General features: G+C 44.2%; 3 protein-coding genes and 1 non-coding gene across 5 annotated transcripts in view; all 4 read left to right on the top strand.

Moving 5' to 3' along the window:
- Nucleotides 1-7,383, top strand: part of LOC138632324 (E3 ubiquitin-protein ligase DTX4-like) — a 33,048-nt gene extending 25,665 nt beyond the window's left edge. For both annotated transcript variants that reach the window (XM_069717822.1, XM_069717823.1), the window contains 8 exons: nt 3,075-3,136; nt 3,232-3,393; nt 3,491-3,552; nt 3,651-3,817; nt 3,907-4,060; nt 4,151-4,240; nt 4,333-4,431; nt 4,525-7,383. In XM_069717822.1, coding sequence (XP_069573923.1) covers nt 3,075-3,136; nt 3,232-3,393; nt 3,491-3,552; nt 3,651-3,817; nt 3,907-4,060; nt 4,151-4,240; nt 4,333-4,431; nt 4,525-4,656 — 928 coding nt within the window. In that variant the 3' untranslated portion in view covers nt 4,657-7,383. The remainder of the gene's footprint in view (nt 1-3,074; nt 3,137-3,231; nt 3,394-3,490; nt 3,553-3,650; nt 3,818-3,906; nt 4,061-4,150; nt 4,241-4,332; nt 4,432-4,524) is intronic.
- Nucleotides 1-17,110, top strand: part of LOC138632312 (high affinity choline transporter 1-like) — a 243,151-nt gene that overhangs the window by 189,828 nt on the left and 36,213 nt on the right. The window lies entirely within an intron of this gene.
- trnay-gua (transfer RNA tyrosine (anticodon GUA)) lies at nt 1,015-1,101 on the top strand. Its single transcript is given in 2 exon segments — nt 1,015-1,051; nt 1,066-1,101. It is a non-coding gene; the product is annotated as a tRNA-Tyr (tRNA).
- Nucleotides 9,176-15,121, top strand: LOC138632303 (high-affinity choline transporter 1-like). Its single transcript, XM_069717776.1, has 8 exons — nt 9,176-9,786; nt 10,849-10,962; nt 11,040-11,195; nt 11,312-11,460; nt 11,706-11,849; nt 12,979-13,132; nt 14,092-14,306; nt 14,477-15,121. The coding sequence occupies exons 1-8, from the start codon at nt 9,603-9,605 to the stop codon at nt 15,038-15,040; spliced, it is 1,680 nt and encodes a 559-aa protein (XP_069573877.1). The 5' UTR covers nt 9,176-9,602; the 3' UTR covers nt 15,041-15,121.

Genomic DNA, 17,110 nt, shown 5'->3' with positions numbered 1-17,110 from the left:
AGCTGATCTGATCAGCGTTGGATGGAAATTTGATTTGACTCAGACGTGATAGTAAAGCCCTTTTAAATGTGGTTACACCTACTGTCGATACGCGTCCCCGGGGTTGGGCTTTAAAACCCGTGGCGGGTTCGGTTTGGGTTTGGGTTTGGATGGTGGCACCGTCACTGTCCGTCTCCAGGGTTTGTAGTGTCTGTTTGTTTAAGTACTTTGTGGCTTCGTGTTTTCGAAATTTCCTGAATTCTCTACACCAAATTTTATACTAGAAATAATCTAACGTTATATTTTAATAGACTGAACTGTAATTACGCCGTTAGCCTCTGGGAGCGCTGCGTGGAGCGTGGGCGGTCGCAGTTCACGAACAGTAATAGGAACATTTATTTAACTTTATAATAACAGTGCTTTTTTTATTTTATTTTATTTTTTTTTACCTTTATTACAACTACTTTATTTACCTTTATTATAAATGTACTTTATTCAACTTTATTATAACAGCGGTACATTAAACTTTATCCTAACTACTTTATTGAACTGTATTATAACAGTAGTTTATTTAAACCTTGATAACTATTTTTTTCCAAACATTATTGTAACAGTACTTTATTTTAACTTTATTATAACAGTACTTTATCTAATGTTATTTATAACACCAACCTTTGTCTCTGCCCTGTGATATGATAGCACTTCAGCTCCACTCCCACTTTCTGTTTTTCTCATGTAGCTCTAAAAACGTGTTAAATTACACTTAACTTCACACTCCATCCCTTCATACCTTCATACTCTCCCTCGTCCACACAGCTGTGCACAGATACCGCTGAGTCAGTCACTGGCACGTTGTCATGCGTCGCTGAGTGTGAGGGGAGAAGTGAAAGCAGCTTAGTGGGCTGACTGAAAGCTTGTTAAAGCTAAACCGACAACAGGAAACAACAGATCATGGGTGCACTCTTGCCCCCCCCCCCCCCGTCCCCCCTCCGGCACACTGCTTGTGTTTGGAGGATAATGGTTGTCCTGCCACCCCCTTCGATAGCTCAGTTGGTAGAGCGGAGGACTGTAGTGGTGTATGCTGTCATCCTTAGGTCGCTGGTTCAAATCCGGCTCGAAGGAGTTGCCTTTTTAGTTAGAATCACAGGTTTTTATTGCTGCTTAGATGAACCATATTTGGGCTCCTCGCTGATTTGAGTCAATAAAAGAACAGACACATTATTCAAACTTTTTACTGCTGGAAGACAAAAGACAATCCTCTGCCTTAAAACTGCAGCGCCACACACACACTCTGCCCACAATGTGTGTGTGTGTGTGTGTGTGTAGCCTCCAGGTCTATAAGTGTAGTCTATAATGGACTAACCTACCGCTGACCCCCACTCAACGGCTGTGTTCCTGCACGCAGCTGTCAGGTGGAGTACTTTACCGTCCCCCAGTCTCACATATCAGACCTGTGCCAGCTCCGGAGGACGGCCTTCCTGCAGCCGTATGTCATTCTGCTTCAGGGGAAAACTAAAATCGCAGGTTATTTTCCTCCTCCAACTACTCTAGTTGTAGTTTATATATATAATATATAACTGATATAATATATGTAGTGAAGATTTTGGAGGAATTTGTCCGATAAATCTGATTCTGACAGAACACAAAGTTGTAGCCGTGACAGCAGGCGAATCTTCAAATGTGGATGTTGCTGCAAAAAAAGCTACAGATTCCAAAACGTGGATGCTTCACACACATCTTGAATCAAAGTGAATGTTTCTGTCAAATTAGAAAAAAGTAATAATCTCATAGCGTTCCTGAGATGTTGTGTTCACAGGAAGAGGAGGAATATTAGGTCACAGCGACCGAGAACTTTGAGCTTTGCCCTCCAACATCTAAACACGTCATCTTTGCGTCCAAGTGAACATTTCTGATAAATGTGAAGAAATTCCCTCCAGGCGTTACTGAAATATCGCATTCACAAGTTTAGGTCAGTGTGAGGTGACAGTGACCTTTGACCCTTGACTACCAAACTCCTACCAGTTCATCATTGGTACCAAGTGAATATTTTTTTCTACGTTTGCAGAAATTCCCTCAAAGTGTTCTTGAGTTTTTGCAATTATAAGAACGGGACAGACGTACGAGAGGGACGCGAAGTCACACTGACCTTGAAGTTTGACCTTTTCCCCACCAAACTCTAATCGGTTCATCCTCGAGACCAAGTGAACAATTGTTCCAAATTTGAAGAAATTCCAACCAGGCAAATATTTAGATTTCCTGTTTAATGTGGAATGTGTCAAATTTGGGTCACAGCGACCTTAACCTTTGACCTTTGACCCCCAAACTCCAATCAGTTCATCCTTAGTGTTGAGTGAATGTTTTTGCCAAGTTTGACCAAATTCCATCACGCCGTTGTTGAGATATCGTGTTCACAAGAATGGGACGGACGGACGGACGGACGGAAACATAATGAAGGCAACCAGACCGGCGTAATACGTTCTTTCTCCTTCTGGTCTCGGTCAGCTGATGGTATTGAAACTCTTCTAGATAGACCAGATCGGAGAGCGTTACACGAGTCCAGCCTGATTTGACCTCCCATCATATACGCTAGATTCTAGAAAATTCTACCCAGTTCAATCAAAACCATCGACCTGATTCTGTACGTGTGCTACGTGTGTTTTGGACGGTCAGAGATGACGATAATGGGCTTTGTGACGAGGCAGGTAATCCCCATCGAGCGGCTGTGTGACGTCCGTCTCCCTGAGCTCTCTAAGCAGATGGAAACTCCGTGGATTAGCTCTCATAAACACACACAAGGCGGCACGTAGTCATTCATACGCTCTGCAGCCGCCAAACGAAGACGTGCGCCGTGAGAGGAGGACGTACGGACATCTGACGGACGAGCAGCAGAGAGCTGAGAATTGATTGTTTGGGATTTTTGTCTCCGGTTTTGTTCCTTTGCGGAAGTTTTTTTGTCGTTGTCTTTGTGTGAGTTTGGTGTCGGGTGAAAATGACCATCATCATGTTCTCCGAGTGAGTATTTGTTTGTGAGTCTGCTGTCCAGGAAGCGTGTACAAACCCCTCCAGACTAAAGTTGTATGCGTCTCTTCCGACAGTGTTCCCACCGTCCCGGTGAAGAACCTCAACGGATCCAGTCCCGTCCACCCAGCGCTGGCCGGTAAGATCTCGCACTCGCGTAACCCGAGAGCTGCCGATGCGACGGTAGAGCGGGATCCTTCTCTAAACTCTCTCGTCCTCTGCTGCGTTTTCAAGGGATCACGGGAATCCTGATGAGCGCCGCCGCTCTGCCCGTCTGCCTGACCAGGCCTCCGAAGCTCGTCCTGCACCCGCCGCCCGTCAGTAAGAGCGACATCAAACCGGTGCCGGGCCTCGGCCACTGCTGCCGGAAGACCACCAAGAAACAGGCTCGTAAAGGTAAAGAGTGAAATACTTCCGCACCGGTGACGTCGGCGTGGCCATCCACGTTACAAACGAATTCACACCTTCGCGCTCCTCCTTTTTCTGTCTGCAGGTAAAACTCCGGAGGAGGTGGTGAAGAAGTACCTGCAGAAAGTAAAAAGTCCACCAGAGGAGGTAGGACTCGGATTTCTCTCTCGCTCGTAGATCGAACTAAAATGACACCGTAAACAGTAAAGAGGAGTAAGGTTTTTTATTTCCGACGTCTCTCCTAGGACTGCACCATCTGTATGGAGCCTTTGGGGGGACCGTCCGGGTACAAGGGTCCGGGGGTGGGGCCTGTTTCCAGGGCGGAGTCGGTCGGGCGACTAGCACAGTGCGGACACCAGTACCACTTCCAGTGTCTGGTGGCCATGTACAACAACGGCAACAAGGACGGCAGGTAAGGTTTTCCGAGCCGACGCTCTTCCTCTTCTTTCGGGTCTCTCGCGGTCTTTTATCGACTCGGCTCAGACATCGGTCTCCTCTCAGTCTTCAGTGTCCCACCTGTAAAACCATCTACGGCGTGAAGACGGGCAACCAACCGGCAGGGAAGATGGAGTACCACGTCATCCCGCACTCTCTACCGGGACATCCGGACTGCAAAACCGTTCGCATCATCTACAACATACCGCCAGGCATTCAGGTAACTCCAAACACCCGAGTCAGCCGTGTGTTGTTTTGAGTCTTCACATGCGGCGCGAATATCTCATTAACCTTAATCCTCTGCGTTCAGGGACCAGAGCATCCGAACCCAGGGAAGCCCTTCACTGCCAGAGGCTTCCCCCGACACTGCTACCTCCCTGACAGCGAGAAAGGACGCAAGGTAAACAAATCCGCTGACCTTTTTACCCACATACGTTGTCAAAACAGATATTTTTTTCACTGAATATTTAACCCGTATCGACCTGTCCTCAGGTACTGAGACTGCTCCTGGTAGCGTGGGACCGCAGGCTGATCTTCTCGGTCGGTACTTCGAGCACGACGGGAGAGTCCGACACCGTCATCTGGAACGAGGTAACCAGTAGACCCCGAGTAGTTGGATCGGTTGTTTGTGACGAACGCAACATCCGATTTTGTCGTCGCTCACGCTCAACTCTTCCCTTCCAGGTCCATCATAAGACGGAGTTTGGCTCCAACCTGACGGGCCACGGCTTCCCCGACCCCGGACACCTCGACAACGTCCTGGAAGAGCTGCGAGCTCAGGGCATCACAGAGGACGACGGACTGATGGAAAAGTGAGAGGGCAAACGCGACCAGCGGAGACATCAGAGCGGTGAAGGGAGGAGGAAGAGGAGGAGGAGGAAGAAAAAAAAGAAGAGGGGGTCCTGGACTGAGAAAGACTCTCTGCCAGCACTGAGACGGGGCATTTGTTTAGTTTTGCAGCGGTAACCACTTCGTCAGATGTTAACTGTCGGTTCGCCCGTTACGTGCAAGTCTGGAAGATTGAGGAAGCAGCAGCAGCTCAGAAAGGAAAGGAGGAGGAAGAGGAGGAACCAGCAGGGAAAATTGGGTAGCTACTAAACAGCTAGGTACTAAATAACACAAGTGAGAGTGAATCGGTACTAATATTTAGGACAAACACAAGTTTACTTTACTGAGAGAAAGCGTTAATATATGAAGATTGGTGCAACGTTAGAGCAGTTCAGTAGAAAACTGGAAGAGGAAGGGCAAAGAGAGGGAAGAGTGGCAGGGGAGGGGACTGGAGGGCGAGGCGAGAAGGAATCACGAAGCGGGAAGAGCGAAGGATGGTGTTCGGACGTAGCGTAGGGTAGGAGTAGAGTAAAACGTACTTGTCTGGTACTTTTCGGGTACTTTAGCTGTCGGTAAAGAGGAGAGCGAAGAAGGACTGAGTGACCTGCTTGGTTCAAACCACCTACTCGCTCTCGGTTCAAGTGCAGTGCTGCGTCGCCCCCTTGTGGGCATACGCGTGAACAACAGCTCAGCCTGCAAAGCTGCTGGAATCAAAATATTACTAGAGTTATCCACCTTTTTTTTTTTTATCATGGTTTCTATAATCCTCATTTAACTTCATTCCATACTTTACCTCTTACTTTTGACTCGATGGAGTTTTATATGTTTTATGATTGTGTGTAAAAAAGACGACAAAAGACCAAACTAGAGGCCCGAGTCACATGTCGCGCCTGTCTGGAGTCTTACTATTGAGCCGCTGTGGTACGAGTTAGCCGTAGATACGCAGGTACACAGGATTGTTTTGTTGTATGTCGCTGTTTATGACAGCTCACTTGTGTCAGTGGACGCTGTTGTGACAAAAAAACAAAAACCTGATGAAGCATTTTGCTCAAAGAATTAAGTGTGCGGGGGAGGGGGGGGGTCTCAGATTGGGCAGAGGGTTTGAAGGTTGGGGAGGATGGCAGGAGGGTGGACCTGCAGCAGGAGTCTACACAGGCACATATGAAACTCAAACAAGCCGAGGCTCATGGGTAATGTAGTTTTCAGAGCCACGTCAAAATATAATAACATTACCTGAGAGACTGATGTGTTTCTGTAACACTCTGAAAATGTGGAAAAAACACCCTAACTTTCAGAGTATCTACAGGAAACACACATCACACCTGCTCCTGATTGGCTGCCGCGCTTGATGGTTTTTCACTTAATTCGATTTCCGCTGCCACCGCCGGCCAATCACGGCTCAGCGTTCATCTAATTTGCTGCTCGCACCAGAGAACTGTTTAAAATCGATATAAAGATTGTTTGACTGAACAACAAGATGAAGGTCGTTCTCTTCTAATCTCCACCTTCACTGGCTGACAACCCGCTGCCCGGTCTATGAGTTGGGTCTGTTAATGTTACAAGACCTGTGTGTGTGTGTGTGTGTGTGTGTGTGTGTGTGTGTGTGTGTGTGTGTGTGTGTGTGTGTGTGTGTGTGTGTGTGTGTGTCTGTCTGTCTGTATGTGTGTGTCTGTATGTGTCTACTGTGTACTGTGTATGCTACCAACATGCTCCCAGTTTCGGGGTTTTATTTTTGGTACTCCGTGGGACTCCCATCATCCCTCCTGGTTGTCACGGTGATGGTACTCCCTTAACGGTAACGGTATGTTATTTTTCTATGAATTGTAGTTACACATTTTGCTTTTTAATAGCATTTTTCTCGACACTATTCTAGAGTAAATTGCCTTTTTTTTTTTTTTTTTTTTTTTTTATATTTACGTTGTATTAATGATGACCTTTTTCATCTGTTTCAACTTGTTTACAAAGACAGTATTATCGAATACGATGTCTTTTTTTGTTGTTGTTTTTCTGTGTACAGACGTTAAGCTGATTTTTGCGTCATCTTTTCTTTGGAAAAGGAATTCGATGGTAGACTTTTATCTGAGTGTGACATGTAATTAATTTTAAAAGGAAGTCAAACCCTTGTACGCTTTCATGTTCATGTGAGCTTCATTTTTTTTCTCGACATATCATCTGTCCTGCTACTGTTTTGAGCCTTTGCCAACATTTGTGATCCTTGGAAGGTTTCGTCACAGATTTATAGACAGGAATCACCCCTCAAATAGAAAAGATTACTATAAAATGGTATAAAAATCACAACTTCCTCTTGTGTTGTTGCCGTTGTCTCGCTCTTTGGCCCAAATGCTGCACAACGACCTGCCAAAACACAGATGCTGTTAAGAGAATAAACTTGTGTGATCTGTCGCCATGTGAGCGATGTAGCAGAACAACCGCAATTCACCGTTTCAGTTTTAAATGTTCCTTTCCTTTCCCGTCGCCGTCTCCCATTCCTACTTGAAGGCACATGTCCACTCCAAACGCCCGTTGGGTACCGGCCTTCTGAGGCACCGTCGTCTTTGTGCATGAAGAGCGTGATGGGGAATCATGGGTGCTGGTACGGGAGAGAGAGAGAGCATCAACACATGATAAGAAAAGCAAAATGTAAATATTGCAAAAATAATTGCTGGAGTATGAGTGATTAATACGAGAAAAAAAATAAAGAATGAATGGAACGTATTTATTGTGTTGGTCAAATTGTTTTTGTATCCCTGAAACTGAAAACTGAGAATTTATCACTACTGAAGTTTGAGCAGTAAAATGTTGTTAAAGTAAGTAGGAAAGAAGAAAAAAAACAGTTTTCAAAGGTTGGACTTTTTTCTTTGATTTTTAGTTTTTGGTGAGATATCAAATCATTTAAATTTTTATAAAAAAAATGAAACAATTTTAGAAGTTTAGAGAAATCCCTGTTTGGTGGAGCTGTTAACAACTCAGACATCTGAAAACACACTTGGCTGGTTTACATCATGTTTATCAGATTGATTCTTCCACGCACACAAAATTCAGTCACGGAGTTCCACAGGGTTTTGTTGTAGGACCGATGCTATTTACAGTATACATGCTTCCTCTAGGCAATATTATTAAGAAACACTGCATCAATTTGAAACCAGGGCTTTGAATTTGAAACGATACAGGGATTAATAGCCAGAACCATACAGACAAAAGACAAAAGCCATACAGAAAAAAGTGACATTTCAGTGCTTATTTTTATTTTTTTTTTAACATCTTGTCCACATTAGACCTGGTCCACATCCAAAACTACTGTACTCAGACAGGTCGGACCTGGACTAGATTATTATATAATGAGAAACAATTCGTTCAAACACAGTTTTTAATTTGTAAAAGCTGAAAAAAATGGTAAAATGTCCCTTTTTTCACTTTAATAAACCGAATAAAGCCTGTGTTGACAGTAAATTCACGTTTCATAACAAAAGTAACTTTATATATCTTTATACACCGGGAATGAGAAAATAAAGTATTGCACAAATAAAAATGAGAGAAAATATAAAAACATACAAAAAAAAGTTTAGTATTTAATCGTTGCACGGTAATTTATTTATTCTGTGTGCGTTTGTTTGAGGAGAGTGCGTGTGCGCATGCGTGCAGCTAATAGCGGTTAGCTTCGACTAATCATTATAAGAACTGGCCTTTCCTCTGACACATGCCAAAAGCATTAAACATACGTCTTTGAATAGTTCTTTAAATCTGCTCCAGAGTGCATTTGAGCAAAACTTTCCGCCAACTTTTGTATTCTGTACTCATAACTACTTGTACATTTTTGAGTGAAGGGGGTTTTGTCCCGTCTCCTGGCAGGTGCTGCCCTCCCACCGGTGTAGTGAGTGATTAATGATTATCTCGCAAAAGATGATGTCGTGGCAATTTCTGTCATAAACTAGAAGGCATTCGAGCATTCACACTTGCATTTCCAGAAGAAAATCGAGAGTGAATGCTGCAAGAGCTTGTTGAATGCATTGGTGCTGCATCATGCTTGTTAGGGAGAAAGGGGGGGGGGGGTCACTTCAGTTCTGCTAGAGACAAAGAGATTTATCTTGTGATCTTGTATCTTTGTTTCTTTTAGAGTATAAAGATGAGATCAGAAAGATAGCAAGAAGGTTGGCGTTCCTGCAAAAGTTAGAAAAAAGTTACATATTTGACCTCCACCTCATTGTTCTCCTCGAATATCTACAAGAACATCGTCAGGAAGCAGGCGGGAATTTAAGGGCTGTCAGCCTTTAATTGTATTAAAAAGCATGAATAAAAAACTGTAAAGAAGTTTAGCAAACACTAAATCAATTTACTTGTAGACAGAGGACAACTTAAGTCTGGGAAAACATTTGTAAAAATCTCTTTCTGTTGGTCTGAAGCAGCAGTTTAATATGTGAGAAAATTATCTTGATAATGTTGTAATGTCAACACACTACAGTAAGATAGTTTTGTAGACTCAGCTGTGGAGTTTCGTAACGCAGCACAATCAGGAGCATTTAACGGTGCCTTTGCAAAAAGGGTCGTAGTACAAATTGTGTTTGTGGTCAGAGGTAAGGGTTGTGTAAAGTCATCGGAGGTGGTGGTAGTGGTCGAAAATGATCTAACGATTGCCTTCAGGTGACAAATGAGAAGAGGTCTTTTAAAAAAAAAAAAAAGTATAGATGAGATAAAAGCTGAACTCTCAAGGCAGGTTGCCAGGACGGGGGTGTTTCCAAACACCGGCGCTATCAGGAACTGTGTGTTGGAAATTAGAAGTGAACTCAAAAGGGCTTTCCAAAACTCTGTTTTTTTCAATTCAGGACTGTGTTGGTGACCTTTGTTCTCGTGCGCTCTCGATCTGCGTACAGTATCTGTATTTGTAGTCCGATCTAATCCTTCTCCCCGCCAGCGTGCTCCACGGAGGTCGGATCGCCATGGCCCTGAACGTCCCCGGCGTGGTGGCGGTGGTGCTCTTCTACATCATGATTCTGGCGACGGGAGTGTGGGCCGCCCGAAAGTCCAGGAAGGCGGGGAAGAAGAGCGACGGGAACAGGACCGAGGCGGTGCTCCTCGGAGAACGCAACATCAGCTTGCTGGTTGGAGTTTTCACCATGACTGGTATGTTGGTCTGCAGGACGTTGAAACTCATTTAATTTTTTGTGTTTTGGTAGCTGAACAGGAGTGAATTATGTTTTTAAGTTAATTGTCAACAAGTGTCTTTATTTTTTACTTTCAGACTTATGCACTAATAAAAAGGAACTCCGTTCTTTTACGTACATCTAACACGCCCCAATATCAGCAAAAAACAAGTCAGGAATTGCAGTTAAGGAAATACAAGAAAAATGTAATAGTTTAGTTTGAAATCGTCTTGTCTTATTTCTTTGTTTTTTTATTGGCATCTGGCGTTAATGCTCCCACTGCCAGAAGGTGGCGGTAATGGACCAACCGGCATTAAACAACAAAAGGAGGAAAAATATTAGATGCTTTCCGCTGGTGGGACCGTGACTGACAAAGACAAAGAGATAGCAACGACTTTCAGAAGCTGATGGAAGCTTGAAAAGTCCGAACAGTTTGTTCAGAAACGAAACTGCTTCTGAACAGAAAAATGATCGATCCATCAACCACAAAATAAAACGGTTAACGAAACCCCGGCTGTAATTTGGTGGTATTGGCGCAGTAGAAGCGGATCAGGGATCATTTTATTTTTGATGAGTACCTCAGATCCTAAATGAACGTCCAAAACTAGTCTCCATCATATAAAAATAGACACGCTGCAGCTTCACAGATGATTGTGACCAAATAATGTACAGTACAAGAGGGAAGATGAAGTCTGGTAAAACATCGGCTGATTTGAACCACGTGAAAGTTAAAAGGGAATCATCACAGGAACTGACTGCCGCGTTTCACAGCTCCCAGCTGAGTTTGAAAAAACAAAGAGGGTAAAGAAACCACCTTTTTATTTACGACAGTGTCATCTTATAAATGTTTTTCCACTTACCGTCCCAGACCATCATGGGCAGAAAATGTTGCTGACCACCTAAGTTGTAAATGATAGGAGACATCTGGTCTCAGCAAAAACCTGGGCAACTATTACTCACGCTTGTGACTGCGTACATTGTCCATAAAAAAAAACATAATACTTAAAAAGTGTGTGCTGGTGTGTGTTTCTTTCATCTGCAGCTACGTGGGTCGGAGGGGGTTTTCTTCTCGGCATAGCCGAGGCGGTCTACACTCCCAAAATGGGCTTAATATGGGCTCTGATGCCGATACAATACACGATGTCCTTCATAATAGGTGAGACGAGTCATTGCCGTCAACATGTTTCTGTGTTAGATACCGAATAACGTTGAATACGTCACCCTGTCTTTAAGGTGGTCTTTTCTTCGCCAAGCCAATGAGGGAGCAGAAATACATCACCATGATGGACCCGTTCCAGATAAAGTACGGCAAAGTGCTGAGCGCCGCCCTGGTGCTGCCGTGTCTGCTGACAGAAGTGCTGTGGGTGTCCTGCACTCTGCTGGGCTTAGGTAAACACATGCTGGAGCAGGTAATGGAACTGTTAGCCGGACTGGATGCGATTAAAAGCGTTCAGAACCTCTTATCTGTGTTTGTATTGTTGTTGTTGTTGTTGTTGTTTTAACAGGAGCGACTTTGAGTGTGATACTGGACTTACCTTACGGATACTCCGTGTGGATCTCGGCAGCCGTGGCTATCGTCTACACGCTGTTAGGAGGCCTTTACTCCGTCGCCTACACTGACGTCATCCAGCTCTCTCTGGCATTCCTCAGTTTGGTGAGTCATAGAGTTCAAGATGTCCAGTTTCTGCCCATATAATATAAACCAATAAAAAAAAAAAATTTTAAAAAGCAAATTTGTAGTTTTGAATCGTGTCTCGTGAATCAAGAAAGCTCCAACATCACAAACTGCAACTTTTTGGGGTTTGGTGGCTTAAACGTTTCTAGTTTAACATCTGAAAGAATAACCAGCTCGTTGTTCTTCAGGCTTTCATCGTGATGATCTAAATATGTTGTTCGCAGTGGTTGTGCGTGCCCTTCCTTCTGCTCAACGGCACGTCGGTAAGCATCGCCCAGACCGCGTTCAACCACACGTTCCAGGAGCCGTGGCTCGGCACTCTGGAGCGCGACAGCGTCTGGAAGTGGATCGACGACTTCTTAATGCTGGTGAGCTCAACGGTGGTCTTTACCGCCTTCACCTGCGGACGTTTGAAGATTTGGTCTTCCGGGCTCCGTCTATAAGCCCAGAGCACAGCTGGACGCCTGCAAGACAGACCTCTGGGTTTACCGTTCACCAAACCGTAGCTCCATATAATGATCCGGAAATTTGACACCAGAACAACCCGGGTAAAGGTGTGACGGCAGGACGCAGTGAAATTAAGAGACGACTCAGTTTGATTTTGATTCTGTAAATATCATCATATTCACGTGCTAACTGACAGCTTTTGTCTTTCGTTTGTTGCTCACTGGAGTTCAGGCTCTGTTTCCCCCCCACATAACACCTCAGTGCACGTAACCCGTACCAGGTCTCCATCTCGTTGATAATTATCTCACACCTTTACATTAAATTACATTACATTTCATTTTAGCTGACGCTTTTATCCAAAGCGACTTACAACACCGATGGTACACCATCGGGAGCAATTTTAGGGTTCAGTGTCTTACTGAAGGACACTTAGAGATGTGGACAGGACGAGCTGGGGATTGAACCACCAACCTTCCGATTAGTGTGTAACCCACTCTACCGTCCGATTAGTGTGCAACCCACTCTACTGTCTGAGCCACAGCCTCCCCACCTTAAGACGCGAAGCGAGGAGAGAAGTTCTCGGTCAGCCTTTTAAGCCCAGCAGCTTGTTTTTAAGGTTGAGTACACGGTGGACTCGTGTTCAGCTGATCCGAGTTTGTACCCACCGGCTGCGCAGTTGTTTGTCTTCTTCTAGGTACATTGGCAAGCGTACAGCTGGCAGTGAGAGTGCAGTCTGGACAGCAGGCTGGAAACGTTGGGCAACATTTGACGATCTGGCAGCTTTAGCAGGTTTTAGTTTGATATACAGTTGAAGGTGACCTGAGGATAATGAAACAGCTGGGTGTGTGTTGTCGTTTCTTTTATTGCCCAGTGACTTCACCAGATGGCTTTCTTTGACTGATTGCAACTCTTGAATACGACTGCGAGAATAAATAAGCCATACTGATCAAATATTTTTGTATTTCTACCCTGAAATTGAAGGAAAACTTCCCTCAATCTGATGTTAGTGTGTGTTCCCTCCTCTCCTTCCGCTCTCTTTTCTTCCTCTAGGGTCTCGGTAGTGTTTCCTTTCAGAGCTTCCACCAGAGGACGCTGTCCGCCTCCTCGCCACGAGCAGCCCAGCTGACCTGCTACGCGGCGGCCCTCGTCATCGCCATACTGGGAATCCCCCCCGTGCTGGTCGGGGCTGTGGCAGCCTCCACAGGTGGGCGTTAGGTCGGAGATAATGGACGCTAACACAAAAACACTGTAGTCCAGAGAGCTTTATATTCTTCGGGGCGAACTGTTCATTGCAGTTCATTTCCTCCCCGTTCGAATGGGCTCTGCACATCACACTTAAAGTAAAGTAAAGTAAGTAGGTGGAGGTGATAAAATCATTCGTGACATTACTATTTACTGTCCACCACCCATGGAACATATACATTTTGATAAACTGTTGAATGTGAAATGTTTTCATGATCTGACCCACTTCTGATGAGTTGTTGTTCACCATTGTAATAATACACATAATATAATAACATAATACCACATTGTGGTGAAATCTTCATGTATTAAACACACAGTACGTAAATATGTAAACTGTGCTCACTTGTTAGATTTGTCGGAGGCCTTTTTCTCCTTTTTCTTTATTTGTCAGTCGTCGTTTCGGCAGAACACAACGTTTTGAGAGATTTGGCAAGGAAAACAACTTGAAAACAACATGTGATCCCTCATCGGTGTCAGCTTCTCTTGGGAATACCACTTTATTCATACAGAGCAAGCATGCTTCTCAGAAGAATTCTTCGTAAAGATGCCCCTAAAGCCAGACCTGTAACTGCACCAGCAGCTCCAGTGGTCTTGTTTTTAATATTTTGAGTCCTGAGAAATAGTGAGTCAATAGTGAAGTTTTGAGAGGGTGTAGTACAGTCGAGGCCACGGAAGACCCATATTTAAAGGTATATTTTAAAGCTTTAAATGAACACAAATGTAATCTGAAAACATTTTGGATATTTCAATTATAACTTTAAATGTGATACCTTTTACTTTACTTTACTTTGCAGAATTGCCTTATTCTACCGAGTAGATGGCGATCTTCTGCTCGGAGATCCCTTCCTAGGACAGTCCTGGTTGGCGCTCTGCTGTTACGAAGAGGACATTTTATAAGATTTGATTTCTCTTCTCCAGACTGGAACTTGACACTGTACGGCTCTAGTCCGTACGAACGTGGCGAACACAGTCTGGTCCTGCCTCTGACCCTGCAGTACCTCACGCCCTGGTACATCTCCATCACCGGAATCGGAGCCGTGGCCGCCGCCGTCATGTCGTCCACCGACTCCAGCCTGTTGTCCGCCACTTCGGTTTTCTCTTCGAACATCTACAAGAACGTCCTGCGTACTCAGGTAAAGAGGGCGAGACGCTAACGGTGGCAGCTCGGTGGCGCGGTGTGTCTCTTTAAGTGTTAGTTAGGACGGGTCTCGGTGTGCTTTTCTTTCCTTCGACGCCAAATAATCACTTGACTCCATTTAAATACACAAACGAATAATGAAGCGTCTCCTTTTTGTGTCTCTAGGCTTCAGACTATGAAATGCAATGGGTGATTTGGGTCACCGTGGTGCTGGTGGGACTTGTTGGGACGTCCATTAGTTTCTACGCCAACAGCGTCCTGGTCCTCTGGCTCCTCGGCGCAGACGTCTCCTACTCTCTGATATTCCCCCATCTGGTTTCCGTGCTCTTCTTTAAAATGACGAACGGTTACGGTGCCGTCGTCGGTTACGTCGTCGGGCTGACCGTGAGGATTCTGTTGGGAGAGAACGCCGTCGGGCTTCCCGTTGTGCTTCAGCTTCCCGGTTGCACGTTGGAAGATGGCGTCCTCGTCCAGAAGTCCCCCGTCAGGACGGTGTCCATGCTCATCACCTTGGCGAGCGTCTTAGTTTTTTCCCCGCTGGCTTCGTTCGTGTTCGACCGCGGCCTGCTGCCTGAGAGTTGGGACGTTTTCAAAGTAAAACGTGGCGTTACCGTGACGCCGGCCGATGCCGTCACGCAGAGTCTCAAAGAGGAAGCTGGAAGCGACGGGGAGTGTGACGAGAACACACACGGTGTCGCCTTACAGCCAATCTCGCAGGCTGGGACATAACACAACCAATATTCTTTAATTTTATGAAGTTGCTGGCCTACTTTTCATTACTTTTAATAAATTTGTTTATTTACAAAAAAATGCAAGTTAAAGCTGCCTTTTTTAATTACTTGCTTACTCCAAATATGTGCTGATAAGGTTTTTAACAAACCTTAAATCTTAAAAGCTTTTTTTTAAACTTTTTTTAACCAAGCTACATGTGAAAGAAGATATAGTTTTAACTAAGTAATAAGTTAGCCTGGTATTACCGGACCCGAATTTACTGCGTGAGTATCTGGATGTGGACACACTCCATTGGGGATTGGATCCAGTCATTCCATCCTTATAGGCGTTGACCTCTGGTTCATTTTGAAACTATTTGACCACCATTATTGACCTCCATTTGACATATGTTGTGTGCCAAAACTGTACCACTGCTTTAATTGTTGGAAATATACTTCAGCACCGTCGCTCTTAGTCACTCCCACTGGTCGCTGATTGGTCAACCTTTTAGAGTAAAACAGAGTCTCCAGACTATAATCAAAGCAAAGACTGTGATTATAGTCTGGGAACCCTGCTTGCATCGTCTGGTGGACCCAGGCCAGTGATAAGTGGCCTAAACAATATTATAACATTTTAATCATTACATTATACAGTATACCTCAAGTAGTAGCTAATCATGTCAACAGTTTTGATTTGATTGATGAGATATTTGAAATATTCATCTCTGAAATTTCTCCGCAAACACTATGGAGATGGAAACTACTCCAGCTGTGCCATTCGAATATCTTACCAGTGTCTGTTACTCTGGGTAATCCACAGATCTCACTGTGAACAGATTTGTGGGAACTGTTTGTTTTTTTTAACTAAAGAAAAAGAGGCGTTTTTCTTGCATTTCAAGCAAAGATGCTCGGAAATAATCAATGATTTATCGATTATTCGTGTTCTTCATGTTTTGTGCTGGCAGACAGCTTTTAGGTGCATTAGCACCACCTTCTGATGGGAGTAACACATTACAACTGGCTGTTGGTACAGATGGTAAATAAGGAAGGATGAGAGTCGCACACGCAAATACCTTTTTCTTATTTTTAATAACATTTTGACTATTGAAATTTAAATCAGTGTTGTTGTTTTTTATTTTGCTTTAATCCTAAATGCCGGACTGAAACATGGATTTGTTCATCCTTTCTTGACCCTGATGGTTTTTAATATTTTCTTAAAGAAACCGCACCTATCCAGTTGACCAATTACATGACACCATTTGATATTTTTTTTACTTCAGCTTCAAAAATTATACACGTTATTACATTTTGGCCACTAATCCGTTTAGATACATTTTCCACATAAAAGCTGGTATCGATTTTTATTCTATTAATTATTAAACCGTTTATTTTGAACTATTCCTATTCGGTAATAATAATGGCGAAGCCATTTCCCTCCTACGTACGATGCCGACGCTCTGCTGGGAGTTATGCAATAATATTCGCATTGCCCAACAAATCATGGCAGCGTGTCAGCGAGCTAAATTTGCTCCTACATTAGTGTAACACAAGCCTTGATGGCCAGATAATCTTCAGCAGATGACCTTGTTCTACTGTCGTTCCTGTGATTTTTTTTTATTTTTTTTTAAACAGGGCCAAACTGATTCTACAAAACACGGTGGTATGTGGATTCTGACGCCTGCAGCGCTAATTAGTTCAGGGATGCCGCCAACCCCCTCTTCTTCCCCCCGCTGGCTTATCGCAGTGCGGCCAATATTTTACCTAAAGCCAAAGACACTGTAACCTCTTTTAATGGCATGTCTGGAGTTGACCTTTTCCCAGAATGAGGTTGTCACCATATGCTTCTGACACAGATAGATGGGGTTGTATACGGCCTAAAAAGGCGGCCGACTTAAAATATGGGTCAATCTATTTTGGAACAGAAAGACTTTGTGATGAGAGTGAGCGCCATAAAGATCATTCCCAACACTAACTGCGTTAATGTGACCGCTACCCCGAATTCATAAACAGAAATAGTTCTCCACTGTTCAGCGACTGACCTTTCGATGGAGACGTATTGTATTTGAAGCCACCAAAGACAGCTGTTAAG

Source organism: Brachyistius frenatus, unplaced genomic scaffold (genome assembly GCF_029030835.1).
Source record: "Brachyistius frenatus isolate BFR_SWC_R1_liver_20210118 unplaced genomic scaffold, ASM2903083v1 Contig_180, whole genome shotgun sequence".
NCBI classification, from domain to species: Eukaryota; Metazoa; Chordata; class Actinopteri; family Embiotocidae; genus Brachyistius; species Brachyistius frenatus.
The sequence above is the reverse complement of the archived record's forward strand: the minus strand, read 5'-3'. Positions and strand labels throughout refer to the sequence as shown.

What these genes read in the sequence shown, in the direction of transcription:
- LOC138632303 (XM_069717776.1), top strand. Translation starts at nt 9,603, where the DNA reads ATGGCCCTGAACGTCCCCGGCGTGGTGGCGGTGGTGCTCTTCTACATC. An exon ending in CACGATGTCCTTCATAATAG is followed by an intron (nt 10,963 to 11,039) that starts GTGAGACGAGTC and finishes CCTGTCTTTAAG; the next exon opens with GTGGTCTTTTCTTCGCCAAG. An exon ending in CTCTGGCATTCCTCAGTTTG is followed by an intron (nt 11,461 to 11,705) that starts GTGAGTCATAGA and finishes TGTTGTTCGCAG; the next exon opens with TGGTTGTGCGTGCCCTTCCT.